Source organism: Cryptomeria japonica, chromosome 10, assembly GCF_030272615.1.
Source record: "Cryptomeria japonica chromosome 10, Sugi_1.0, whole genome shotgun sequence".
NCBI classification, from domain to species: domain Eukaryota; kingdom Viridiplantae; phylum Streptophyta; class Pinopsida; order Cupressales; family Cupressaceae; genus Cryptomeria; species Cryptomeria japonica.
In genome coordinates this window covers 918452550-918467648 of record NC_081414.1, presented here as the reverse complement: position 1 = coordinate 918467648, position 15099 = coordinate 918452550, and the positions used below count along the sequence as shown (strand labels likewise).

General features: G+C 34.6%; 1 protein-coding gene across 1 annotated transcript; it reads left to right on the top strand.

Moving 5' to 3' along the window:
- The first annotated feature begins 8535 nt into the window (after window positions 1-8535).
- Window positions 8536-14749, top strand: LOC131036208 (uncharacterized). Its single transcript, XM_057968053.2, has one exon. It carries the CDS (start codon window positions 9492-9494, stop codon window positions 13866-13868), a length of 4377 nt encoding a protein of 1458 aa, XP_057824036.2. The 5' UTR covers window positions 8536-9491; the 3' UTR covers window positions 13869-14749.
- The last annotated feature ends 350 nt before the right edge of the window (window positions 14750-15099 follow it).

The window sequence follows — 15099 nt, the reverse complement described above, 5'->3', positions numbered from 1 at the left end:
TTAATGCATTCTTCTCTGCGAGAGAAGTTTGAGGTGAAAGCCCTTGTTCCATCATATAGGAGTAGCCATGGTGGATGTCATGTGAGAGACTCCATGACTTAACACTTGTGTTTATTCACCCTCTAGGAGTAGCCATGGTGAACATCACGATGAGATGACGACATCAGGTTGAGGATTTTGTGATGGACACTTGTGTTCATTTGCATTTCCACTCATGGGAGTAGCCATGGTGGTTGTGTTCATTTGTATTTCCTTACATGGATGGTCCCACCCTCTGGGATTAGCCATGGTGGTTGTCACTATGTGACTCTAATATTGAGAAGGATTCCTCCCTAGCTAAGAGGGAGTGTTGGCGTAAGTATAGCTGCAGGAGAATCCTTGAGGGGAAACTTCGGCTTTGCACATTTGGGGGTTGGCCAACTATTAAAGAAGGGCAATTGTATTTGATTAAAATAAAATACAATCATATTAGATAGCTTTGAGGGCCAACCCTTTGTGAAAGGGTGCCTCTCCCTCATACATATATGAGGAGCAATCTCATTCCTTGGATAGTCAATCAATTAGTAGAAACATATGTAGTGTGCTCGGGGGTGGCGACAAGAGTTTATCGTCTATGGTTGGGAAGGCAAAAAATCTGATGGTTTGCCTGTGGTTAATCGAGCACTACCATTCAACACTATACTTGTTTTTTGTTTTGGAAAATGTAGCCAAAGAAGAACTTGTCACCAATCTTGAACAGTCTCAACCTCATATGTCGACGTGTTATGCGAGTTATTGTGTGCTAATGCTATTGTCCCAATGCAATCGATTGGAAAGGTCCAAGAATATGTCTTCAAATTTTACAATTCCTTAACCTACACACAAAGAGAGATGGAAAAAACATTGGGGGTTTGCCTTAGTCAAACTCCAGGTTTGATCTTCAAACCTTCACGAATAACCATATTGGAGTAGATAAAAAGACAAACATAATCAATGATACAAAAGTAAATAGATCGGTAGAACCAACTTTGGTGTGGAGTAGTGGCACTACCTAATCAATTGTTTGGTAGAACCAACATCGATATGGAGGAAAGCCACTAATTAACAAATTGATAAAATATATATCTAGATAGATCAATAATAGTCTTGAAAAGAGAGAGTTACTAATAATCTAACCCTCCTCTCTTGAAATGCTTGATAAATTTGATTATGAGAAAAAATGGAAGTGCTTAGACTGCTACCAATATGCTTGATGTGATGAAGATTGTAAGAGTTGGAAGTGTTTTAGCAGAGTTTTAGTAGTTGGAAAGGCATAATTTGTTTTTTTGAGAGAGTGAATTTTTGTTTGGATTGAATGAGGAGATGAGTTGTTAAATTCTTTCACTCAAGCATTGTGAAATATATCATAAGTGAGCCACGTAGAAGATGCATTTTAAATCTAAAAAATTCCTGAGACGCTAGTATGTTGCTCATGCATCTGCACAAAGCATTGTAGTCCAAGAGAATTCTACTAATTTTTAACCATAGACTGATAATGCTTCATCTTTATCATTCGTAGAGACAAAATCTTTGGAATAAAAATATAGATTCTATCATAAATGCTAAGATCAACACATGCACAATGCATAAGTGTGAAATTGTCACTTTGTGTCATTTCAACACTACAATATCTAGATTAATTTTCTCTAAGAATAATACCAAGATTAGATTGTGTTTGTAGGATAATTTTATTGAGGTCATAAACACACCATTGAGGTTAAGATAGTGTTATATAGGTGGAAACCACAATTTTTATAAAATTATCAAAAAACTAATGATTTGAAATCCCAAGAGTGTCTTTCTTTTAACGATAATAGTAGCCTTGATCATAAAAAAAGTGAGTACTACTAATTCCCACTGTAGAATGTTTCTAAAATTATATTTGAATGAAGTTAATATAATTGATTAACTATTTAACATGATATAATTTGGAAAGGAATTGTGTATGATTAATGGTTTTGTGATTTTGGTGTTTTTTTTTGTGGACCTAAAGTGGAATGACTAACTCTAAGTTTATAACCATATTTAACAAGCATTTGATAATACAAGTGGATCTAGAAGCTCATTATCCCATATAAATAACTATTGCAATCATACAGACATCACATCACATGAGGAATTAGTGTGTAGAGCATAGAGAATGCGGCCTTATATCATACATTACCACTATTATCAAGGTATCCAAATATGATAAAGTCGTGTGGCTTGACTGATATGGAATTATGTGGTTTTCCTATTTGGAGAGGTAGAGATGCCATATGAAGTGATAAATAGAGGTTAGTGTAGGTGTATCCTTGTGATATGTAAGGATTATCCTATGCATATTATGTGTAGTTGACAATAAGTTAAAATTTGCATTGGGAGTGAGCTAGCGTGAGAGTTTCTACATGAGCAAGATCTAAAGTGGTACCACCTTACCTAATTGTAGGAGTGTCAAATGACAAATTAGGCAAAATGACTTGCAAGGTGTCAACTGGGATTAGAGGAGAATTATAATGTAGTAATCCTAGTTGATCCAAGGTATGAATCATGTTATGTTCTTTGTATTTATTTATATTATTTTATAATGTATATTTTTTATCCATCACCTTGTCTTGCTTGTTATTGTTTCATATCTCTCCATTGTATTGATTCTTGTTTGATTGTATGAAATGTGATAATCAAGAGAATTATAATCAAAAGAAGAGATAAGCCTTAATTAAACTTGAATAACATTGCATGGATTATGTAATATTTATTTAACCACTTCAAGCTAAGTTGATGGTCAAGGTGAATTGGGTTTTTCATCACTAGTGGCTTCATATTATCTCCCACACAAAGAAAGAGCTTGGGATAATTGGAAGACTAGTGAGCATGCTTATTTTTGGATATACATGTCATATTAGATATAATTGGGATGTTTCCATTGATACTATAGTTATAATCTCATGTAGGTGTTTGATCTTATTGGAATGCATGAATTATCATAAACCATGTTGTAAGTTGACTATATATACGATTATGGTGATTTGTATAACTGGTATTGAAATGATTTGTATTATATTCATTATATTTGAGTTGTACTTACATAATATCATATGTGTATAAATTAATATGAATAAAGTAGGAAAACATGAGTTCCATTATAGGTCTTATAACATTGGTATTAGAGCACTATTTAAATACTAGGGCCTAGTGCTAACTATGAGCGACCTTAGAAGAAATTATAGAGAAAAAAATTGTAAGTCATTAAGATTTACAATTGGGAAATATCATGGAGGAACTAGCAATGTTGAAAGGGAAGAAAACTCTTTATGAAACCAAGATTTACATTAAGAGTAGAATTAGATGCATTCAAATCACATACATATCTACACAAGTACAAAAATGAAAATGCAATTAAACTTAAAGATATAGAGGTATTATTTTATAAAATATAATCAAGTTTTTTCCACTTTGTAATCCAACCCTAGTTCCAACCAATCCCCACAAACCTATTTTTGAAATACCACACACTTAAGTATACTATTAGCAGCATCTGCGGTAGATGATAAAAATCATATAGTAAAAAAGCATATATTCTAATTGAATATCCCTTACATATCAAACACAAACGCACTTGATAATTACATGTATAGAAATAAGCAATGAATATACTCAACATCCATGACATAAAAAAATCATCTAACAAGTAAAATCTCCATGTCTAAATTATAAAAAAAAAAATGGGAAAAAGAATAATAAATCAAAGAGGTCAATAATTTGAGATATGATGTAGGAGAATTCAAGTCTGCAAGCGGTTCTACATCACACAAAAATATTTTATGTTTGTCCATTTAGTTTTGGTATCTTTAAAAAAAAAAAGGGTGTTTGCTCCAAAAGGCATTTTCAAGTTGATTTTTGGTCCAATAAGGACTCCATCTTGTTAAAAGGATTAATGTGTATCCATGGTTTCAATTTGGTAAAATTTGAACCAAAATCGGCTAATTTATTGTCAACAGTAGATTCGACCTTCAAGAACAAGTCAATGAAACCTAGGAACCCCAAGAACCACCAAGAAGTTTTAGTTCTTATTGAAAGCTCTAACAATTCAGTTTTGCTTCTTAGTAGTTCTCTAATGGAAGGTTTTGTAAAAGTTGTCATCATTTCATGGTGTTCTTGAAACACTTGGAACACCCAATAGTTCTTGTTCTAATCCTTATCATCGACAAAGACCTCAATACTTAGAATTTTGTGAAATTCCTAAGGATAATGGAACTATTGGTCAATTAGAAAGCTCTAACAAAGTAAGATGATGACATATTCCCCTTATAAGTTTAGAGAAAGACTAAAGTATTTGGTTTTCATTAGGGTAGGAACCCCCAACCAAGATGCAATAGAAAGAACTCAATATGGTGTCAATCGAGATAGGAACCCCCAATTAAGAGACAAAAAAAGATTTAATTGTTGCACATGGTTTCTGTCGAGGTAAGAACCCCTGATTAAACAAGTGATTCGTGAGGGCCTCAAAATTTGAATTACAAAGAAGTTAGAACTATCACTAATCCCTTAACATAGGAACCCTTTGATAAGTTTTTAAGGATGTCAACAGTTCAACTTGGGCATGAATACTCCATATATTTTGGAGAACCAGTGAAATGACAACACAGGAAAAATAAAAGTTAGAGGTTCAAATTGTTGGACTAATCGCTAGCCCTTCGAATTTTGGGACATGGACTAACTGTCTTGCATGGATCTATTTATCTATGTCATTTGTATCAGACATTTGCACTAACCATCTCCCATGGATCTGTTTATCTCTGGCATTTGTATCAAGGATTAATAGGTCGATCTTTTGACATAATGGTAAACCTGTTCCACAATTGGTATCAGAGCCAAGTTGTGGGTTCAAATCCCCTCGGGTGATGTTGAGAGGGGATTGTTGGACTAATCACCAGTGTCCCCCTTCGGATTTCAAGATATGGACTAACTGCCTCTTGCGGATTCGCTTATTTCTAACATTTGTCTCGGGTGTTAACATACTGATCTTTTGGTGTAATGACAAACATGTTCCAACATGATGATCTTTTTAATTATTGATAAGTGTTATCTTGACTAGGTCTTATTTTTTGGCATCGATGATGTTTTTGTTTCCTCAGTTGTCAACGACAGTCAAACATCCACCAATGCCAATGATTTAACTTCCAAGAGGAATACATAAAGATTTGATCTTGAAGAATGTTATGGATTAGAAACAAGCAACACCCTTTCGTCGATTTTGTAGAAGGGCCGACAATTTAGTTTGCAATCGTTTGGTGTCTAACGAGATTTAGTTTTGTAACCACGTGAGATAAAACTTGTGTTTCATATGAAAAACATTTCTTATAGTATTAGTTTTGATAAAGTGTCCATATCAATTTTATGCAATAACTAATAAAAAACGATTCTTTAAATTGATGATCTTCAATTTATTAATATTAGAAATAAAAAATGATCCAATAACACGAATAATCATAATAACATAATAACATTAAAAAAAAACTTATGAATTACAAATCTATTATTGAAATCTTAATCACAATCTTAACATTATAATTTTATTAATATTTTATTCTATTTTTAATATTCCTATGAATTCTTCCCATTTTTTTTATTTATTTTTTTTAAAACAACTAAATTATTTTATTTTATCTAGAATAACAAAATTAGTTCATCCTAAATTTATTTGAGCTTGCATAAATTTAACGCAATATGGGCCCTACTAGTCGGTTAAGAGTATGGAATTCAAAAAAAGATCATATGAATTATTCAACTAACACTTTCTTTCGGCACCGCTTTTCTCCAAGGGCGGCAAAAATGACCGACTTTATACCTAAACCAAGCATTTTCCCTTACCCTTTTTAGGTATAACTTCTCTTTATTTATTTATTTGTGTTAGACGTTAATTTGTACAAGATCACCTTTGATTTTGGCTTTGAATATCTCAAGGAATAAAGTTTGGTGCAAGCTTTTATAAATTAATGAAAAGAGATTCTTTTGCTCACGGCATACAAGCCCATGGATCCTTCTTTCTATTCTAAATTTACCCAGAATAAAATTTTATAATTGTTTTTCATTATATAGATTTTGAAAGATATGGTTTGAATCCATTAAGGTCATTATGCATGTTTTTCACAATTAAAAAGCAACAAATTAAAAGTTGAAATAATAATAAAAATTGTTAAATTTATTCTTATTTTAAACTATAATCTATATAATATATAAAGTCTACAATAAAGTTATTGTAGATTTTATATGTTAAGATAAAGTGGGATTCAAAATATTACCAATATCTTGATATCAAAATTGCACAACAAAAGATATAAACATATATGTATAATTGATAATAAGAATTTATATAAATTATAAAAAATTAAACTATTCTATAGTCAAATCTAAGCTAAGAAATATAGTAATGCATGATGACATAACAATCAAAAAATTATATTATCATTACATATTTTTCAATTATTATATCATTACATATTTTCAATTATTAAGTTTGATATGTATTAATATAATGCCATCAAGATGATGTTGAAAAAACAAGGTTAAACTATTCTTATGAACTTTCATAAAGTGATACAAATCTAAAACATATGTGCTTATACTTAATGTGTTATTAAAGTGATTGAACAAATTAGCAATAGAAAGTAGAAAAGCAAACACAAGTGACATAGAATTTACATGGAGAAACCAAATCAATAAAACACTCCACACCAAAAGAGATCTAAAGCTTGTATTCAACTTCGAATGAGTTTACATCAATACAACTTCACTCTTGGAATTTTGGCAGCACTTTGTTATTTCAACAATTTGCAAAACTTACTTTCTACTAACACAAGTCTTCAATTTACAAAAGAGATTGGATGAGAATATTGTTTTGATATCTCAAAACAAGAGGAATAATAATTAATCATGTAAACTTAGTTAAAAAAAAAATCAATAATCACATGGCCTTTGCATGGATGCCCAACCCACAACCAATCGAAATTGGTTAACTGACATTGCTTTATCACTCATTGATGACTCTAGCTGCTAACATACACAATTTGCAAACCTTGACGCCTCATCCAAGATATCATGTAAAATATATGCAACATCGTACCCCTGCATGCAAGTTCATGTGGTCTCATTTCCAAAATAGACACCTAGAAAGAATATTCTATCATTATGCTTTGCAACCACCGCTAATGATTAGAGATCCACCTCTACGAATGCAATTACGATTTATCATAGATAAATAAATATTAAATATTTTTTATTTTATTTTATGTCCTTTAGAATCAAAATACACCTTCTAAAGATCATGAAGACACATTAAAATGACTTAAAATTGCAAGTTTAATGTCACCTTATCTTAACATATAAAAACTATACACATTATGACAATTAGATATCAGTACTTCTTCCCAAAAATGTTATATTAATATTCCAAAAATGAAAATAATATTATACAATTTATTCATTTAACTTCTAGAAAACACACATTATCCTACACAAGGAAAAGTAGCATGCTTGTGCTTTACAAAACCAATATAGCTATTAAGTTTTTTTGTTTGAATATAATTACTACTACGTTTAGCTGAATTTTAATGGATAAAACATTTATCAAAACTATTAATTTTATATATCCTCTTCTTATGAATGTTAGTGAAATGAATTCAAGGAAATTTCTCTTCCTAGTATTATTTTTTTCTTATTTAATCTTTTCTAAATGTATGAAATCATAAAGTAATAATCTTATTTTTAATGTATAATAATACTTGTATTAGTATCTTATATATAGATAACAAAAATATTAAAACTCTCATAATTTATATTTCATCCATACAATCACATTTTATAATTATTTATGTATTTCAAATAAATTATATATTTTCATATTTAATTTAAAAATCTCATTTATTTAGCAAAATCATAATTTAATCTGAAAAAATTCTAAAATTTTATGTAACACCTCAAAAACCATATTAATAATAATAATAAAACTGAAATTATAACTAATAAAAAAAAAATTAAGTAAATATATTTTTTATCTTCAAAATTGAAATTATAACTAACCAAAAATTTTTAAGTAAATATATTTTTACCTTCAAATTTTCATATTTAATATAATAAGAGTCACTTATCTCACAAAATCATAATTTAATTTGAGAAACTAACACCTCAATAACCATATTCTGATAGTAAAACTAAAATTATTATTAATAACTAACAAAAGACTTTAAGTGAATATCATTTTCACCTTCAAAATCTCTTTCCTTTATGAATTAGTTAATTAAACATTAAAAATATATAGAAAATGTCGTAATGCGCGAATTCAGGCCCCCGGCAATATATGTCGGCTGTACAAAAAGAAATCTATCTCCACATGCAAAAGAATGTCCGCAGCAAGCCCCTGATAAAAATATACATAATTTCTTCGAAGTAATCCAAGGATGATATCACACTACAAAATTTTTGGGAGTACTCCCTGCCTTTTGGAATAATTATAGTGAAAGATTTGTTTTCTTTTAGTTATTCCTATTCCTCACCACAACTAACTTTCTTTTTTGGATTTTCCAAGCCTCTGTGGAGTAGAAGGCTTTTCAGGAAGCAGCAGAGAATGGATTTCCAGGGTGGAAAAAGAATGAGGTCAGAAAGTAAAGTAAAGGAATCCACAAACAACATTTCTCAAAGCAATGCAAGACAGGTAGTTGAACAGGACAGCCCCACCTGTCCCACAAATAAACTTTGATTTAATCACATCATAATAGCCATTACAATCTTATACAGTTCTCATGAGTGTACCCATTTGCCCACAGGATTAGCATTCCAAAAAGATAATTGAAATTGTAAAAGGAATAAAGGGTCCCAAGCTATGATAGCCTTAACTTGCTTTACAAGTCTTCATCTTGCAATGGCAGCTACGGTTGGTTCTTTACTTTTTCGCATAGCTGGCCAGCGCCATGTGTGGGGTTCTTTTGAGGATGATTGGGTTTGTATAGTCTTTAAGAATTATCTCGGCCAACACATTTGATTGATGCTTTTGGCCCCACAATCCGAACAAGTTTCTTAGCTTGACCCTTGAACAGGACATGCATGATGCATTTGAGAGCTGAATTCTGAAAGGGGGCGTTGTGGAATTTCAGCTATACGCGTTATTTGAGATTGATCGAGAATTAATTATGCTGTTGTGGATTCGGGCTCTTTGGTTTGGCTGTATCAAAGATCACACAGAAGCTCACTAGCTGAATCTGGAGATTTTCAAGTAAGTTTTGGCTGGCCCCTTTGTATTTAGTTTTGTCTGGGTTTGGGGTAATTTGTCATATTTAGTATTAGTACTTGTGTTGGGACTGTCAGTTGAGTGAGAGTGAGGCAACTTTTTATTTGTTGCTCTTATCCCAGAACTTGAAGGGCCTAGCAGGAAAACGGCTGTATTGTATTAGAATTGAGTTAGTTATAGAGGTTGATTTAGAAGAGAAACAGAGGAAATGGCATTGCATACAAAGAAAGCAGCATGCTTTGCGATGAGTGGTATTACTGTAGTGTCAGTATTTTGCTATAGATTTGTTACAAAACATCCTTTCATCTCGTCCCTGCTCTGCAGTCTTGGGGTGTTGTATATATGTTATCCCAAGGTGTTTTTCTTTTTGGTTTCATCTTCCCCTGTTCTTGTCTCAACTGCTCTATTGCTGGGAACACTTCTTAGCCTTGGGCAGCCGCATATACCTCAGATTGATGATTTAGATGAAGAGGAAGAAGATAATTTAGAAGCGTCAAGCAAAGCCCTTGAGGATGATGAAGATGAGAAGAAGAGGAGCATTAACATCGTCGATGAAACAAGTGGTGATGATGATCCACTACTTCAGAGAACAGATGTTAATGACGATGCTAGTTATGTTGTCACAGATGCTCCTGTCACAAAGGTGTTGAGGCGAAGATTCGAGGAAGGGATAGATGATTTCTCTGCAAGACGGTATATTGATTCAGAAACTCTTCTGGGAAGGAGGACAGAGATTGTAGAAACGATTGAAGAAGAGGAAGAGCAATCTAACGTGGAAGACTTGGATGATAGTGATGATCGAATTAGAAATGATGCACTTCCTGAAAGTGTGGATTTCACACCAATCCACAAAAGGAAAGTGGAAGAAGTTGCAGCAACTGAAGACAAAGGAGCAGCAACCGCCGTTGATGAATTCAATCATATTGTTGAAACTAATTTGGAGAAGGAACCAGAAAATATGGCTCATAAAGGGGAAATATCAGAGAAAACTGGGGAGGAAGCTACCCTGGAAGGTGTAGGAGGGCATGCCATAGAAGGTAATATAAAGGAAGCACATGAAAGCGAAGATCTTGCAAAATCTATCCATTTCAGTGATACAGAGACTATGATTGAGAGATCTTTAGAAAAACCAATGAAGGAAATTGAGGAAGAAATGCCTCTACTAGGCCATCCAAGCTCTTCAACTCCCGAGATCAATGAAGAGGTCCTCCATCCAAGAAAGGTAGACGTTGATTCCTCTGAAGGGACCTCTGAATCACAAGGCATCAACGACAATGCTGAAGCTACAGTCAGGGATGAGCCTCAAGCAAAGGTTTCAGATGATGTAGAGGTAGAAAATGCCCAGAAGCCTTCCCTTGAGAATTTCTTCTCATTAGAGTTGCGTTCCTCTTGGAAGAGATTTACACAGCGTCATAGTCCATCAGATTCTGGTTCAGATGCTGCAGAGAGTATATCTTCAGATGCTTCATTGGGTCAATTAGATCCCATGTTTGATGAACACCATCCACTCTTAGCATATGAGGGATCCAAGGCATCTTCGGTAAGTAATAGTAGTGTTGAAGAAGGGTTTCATGTGGAAGATTTCTCTCCAAGAGAACCGGTTTCTGAAGGCTTCGTTGCATTCCCAGATGAGCCTCAAGTTCCATCTGATGTACATGAAGACGAGGAAGAGGAAGAGGAGGAAGCATCTAATGATTTTGGGTTCACATGGACTGAAGATGATGAGAAAAATCTCAGGGATCTTGGACTTTCAGAGAGGGAGAGAATGCAACAAGAAGAAAGACTTATTGTTAATCCACATGTCCAGAATCCTCAAGGAGCTCAGGAAGAAAATTTGATTGATTTTTACTCAGAAGAGAGAGTTTCACATATAGAAGAGGAGAATTTGGTGGAGATTGGTATTGCAGGGGAAACAGCAGCAAAGACAGCAGTTGCAATTAACTCTGAATCTGTAGATCACCAACCTGAAGGGAAGATTGGCTCAGCAAGCAAAGAGATTGCACTTGAAATGTGTCTCAACTCGAGCAACAGAGAGATTCCTGCCAATGTGCATTTCGATTCAGGACATGAAGAACAAACAACTGAGCTTCAGTGCGATCAGGTACACAAAGAGAACCCAAATGCCTTGCTAGAAGATAATAGCTCTCTTGATAACCTAGATAAGTACATGCCAAATGATTTAGAATCACCAGAAGATCAAAGCCAACCATCGGGAGATGCCTTCCTGGCTGAAGCTCGTCAAGAAATGGCCCATGTTGAGGCTAGCTCTATCAAAGAAATTGAATCAGCACCAAAAGGTGTCATTGTAGAGGATGTAGAAAATATGCTTGAAGAAATTCAGGTTAATTTTCCAAAGAGTTCTCTACAATCCACTGAAACAAGTGAAGTAGCTCAGCTGACTTCTTCTACCAAAGATCAGATGCATGAAGAAGGTGTACTTGCTGATGTTGCTTCAATACAAGAACAATCAAAATCCCACAAAAACACAGTGCTTGATGATGATTTAAATTCTTCATCTTCATCGGTTGATGAAACTGAAAAAGAATCAGCAGCTGTGCAAGAAGAATGTGGGGTTATTTCTCCAGAGAACTCTGGAGATCACAGTCAAGATGTTGAAGCAGATAATGTGTTCCCTGCTCCTGTTCATGAGATTCAGCGGGAAAGTATGGACACCGTTGTAGAAAATCTTTCTACAGAGGAACATGAATCCAGATGGGAGGAAAACAAAGAGGCATCTGATGATCTGAAGAACTCTGAAAATCACAGTCAAGATGTTGAAATGAAAGATATGTTATCTGTTCCTGTCGTGGAGATTCCGAGGGAAACTATAGACACTGTTGCAGAAGTTCATTCTACTGAGGAATATGATTCTGGAGAGAAAGAAGGCAAAGAGGCATCTGATGATTCAAGTTCTTCTGCATCAGAGAAAATTGACGTGACTGCAATGGAAGTGATGGTGGATAAATCTGCAGTTATGGATGAAGATATTAAAGTCCTTTCCCCTAAGGATTTTTCAGAATCAATGGAAATGATTGAACCATTCAGCCAAGATGCTTCTTTAGCAACAGAGGTGCTGAGAGATGATTCAACTACACTTGTAGAAGAAGCTTTCTCTGAGAACCAACATGAAAAAATGGAAGCAACACATTATGATTTAAGCTCTCCTGCATCAGGCGAGTTTGATTTGGCAACAGGGGAACTTACTGCAGAGGATTCTACCTATAAGCATGATGTGGTACAAATTGAGTCTCTCAAGGTGGAAGAACAACCAAAAGAGAAAGAGCGCGCAATTGAGGAAGATTCTAGCCTAGAGACTGAGAAAACTGAGAAACGCTTAAAGGACACAAGCTGTTCGGCATCAGCAGAAACAGAATCAACATCTGGTGAGTTTCTTGAAGGGGTAGTTGGTAAACATGAAGAAATTAATGAAGTTCCTCTGAAGATCTCTCAAGGATCAACTGAAATAACGGAAGCTGTGCTTGGGGATAATTTACCAACTGCCAGGGAGATGGATTTTTCAGAAGCGCAAGGAGTAAAATTGGAGGAGCATAAAGAACTATCTGATGATGATGATTTGAGCTTTTCCGCAACAAATATAGCTACTTCTGATAACCAAGGGTTGATAATGCTTGATGTCAAGTCCAAGGAGGAACTTGCATCAGTCTTTGAGCATGTGGTTTCACATGAATTGGACGCAACAAATACAGCTACTTCTGATAACCAAGGGTTGATAATGCTTGATGTCAAGTCCAAGGAGGAACTTGAATCAGTCTCTGAGCATGTGGTTTCACATGAATTGGACAATAAATATGAAGAAAGTCATTTAGTTCCTTCAGAGACTGATCAGGAATCTACTGCAACAATTGAACAAGGTGAGCAAGATTCTACTCTTCAAATGCATATGCCCAGAGATGCTTTTAGCGAAGATGCTGTATCAGAAGAACAACAACCAGTACCAGAAGAGACCAAAAACACATCTGATGATTCCAGCTCTTCTGCATCAGACATAAGCTCGTTTGAAAGGATAGAGGAACTGACCAGTACTGAGATTAATTCTAAAGAGCAAATTGAAGCAGCTCTCAAGGAAGCTATTGCAGAAGAAGTATCCCATAAGAACAAGGAGGTTCAATTCGGTACCAGAAGTATCCCAGAAGAAGAAGAACGACAACCAGTACCAGAAGAGATTGCAAACACATCTGATGATTCCAGCTCTTCTGCATCAGACATAAGCTCGTTTGAAAGGATAGAGGAACTGACCAGTCTTGAGATTAATTCTAAAGAGCAAATTGAAGCAGCTCTCAAGGAAGCTATTGCAGAAGAAGTATCCCATAAGAACAAGGAGGTTCAATTCAGTCCTACACTAGTTTCCGAGAGACCCACTGAAACATTTGAACCAACAATACTAGAATCTCCTCCAGAGATAGACATGCAGAGAGATGTTTCGCCTTCTGATATACCAAGCACCTCGCTGACAGAAGAGTACCATTCAGAATCTGAGAAAACTGTAGAAGCATGTAATGACATGAATTCTGCTGCAATGGAAGTAAGGAAAAGACCTTCATCTGATGGTGGGGAGATTCAGTAGCAGAGGAGTTTAGTTTAAAAGTGTTTGACTGATTTATTTTTTGCAACAGTTGGCATGATTTTCCGTTCAACCCTCTTACAGAAACCAACGGTGTAGATAGACCTTTCACTTTTTTGTCACCTCTAGTGTGTTTATTGTTCAAAAAGCCATACCAATTTACCCCATTGAGGATCACAGGTACTGTTATTATCACCTGTTTCCTAGCATATGGACATGTGAATCAGGTGTTGCAGATGAAAAGGTTTATAGAATTCAGATCAACCAGATGTCGCAGAGTGCAGACCAACTGATATTGGTTTTTCTCTAATCTGTCAAGGGTTTATGCAGATGCAAGTATGTTGTCCATATGAAAACTGTGAGAGTAAAACCACAGCATCAGAACAGTGTTGCCTATTAGTTTTTTTTTGGATTTTTGTCACTACTAAATAGTAAATATGCACACCAATGACTCCCGAGAAGTCTCATTCTATTTGCTATGATTAATAATAAGCCAGTTTTGAGTGCAATGCTCTATTCCTTAAGTTTGCCAATATAAGAGGTCGTTTCTTCTGTGCAGGAGGAAACAGTTTGGCTGGTCATTGAAAATGCAGTTTCTGTGTTGCTTGGCAACTGCTCTTCTGCATTCTTTCCTTCTTTTTAGTGTTCGAATTTTCCAGGCTTGAGTCTAGCAGGATATATCGTCCATCAACATTCTTTGGTTTTGATTGTCCTATTTGGAATAATAGATAATTTTAGGGAGATGAGTGTTTAGCTGCAGATTCAAATTTATGCTTATGAAAGTTGTGAAGATGTTTACATGGCTATGGCAAGATGGTTTTCATCATCTAGCCCTAATGTAACTCTGTAATGTGAATCTAATATATCAAGGCTTGATTTTTTAAGTGGAGAACCTCCTCTATGATTTGAAACTTTGCTTCTGTATCATTTTAACACCAAAAACAGGCCTGCACAATCTCTGTCTTTTGCTTTTTGGTTGTCTATGACATACTTTATCATTGTGAATTCATTTGGAAGTGCTTAGATCTATGACTGTTAGAGAGGAATGTATTTGCATTTTACAACAGCGCAAAAAATAGCCCACTCTATATTAGTATCTTTCAAGCCTCCAATCACTGGCATTCTTCTGGCCAGCAAGTTAAAAATGTAATTTGATGTAAATAATTTGGTCTCTGCTATTATGATGGTCGCAACATAGATAAGAGGGATAATTGGGTTTTGTGTAGTCCTGATT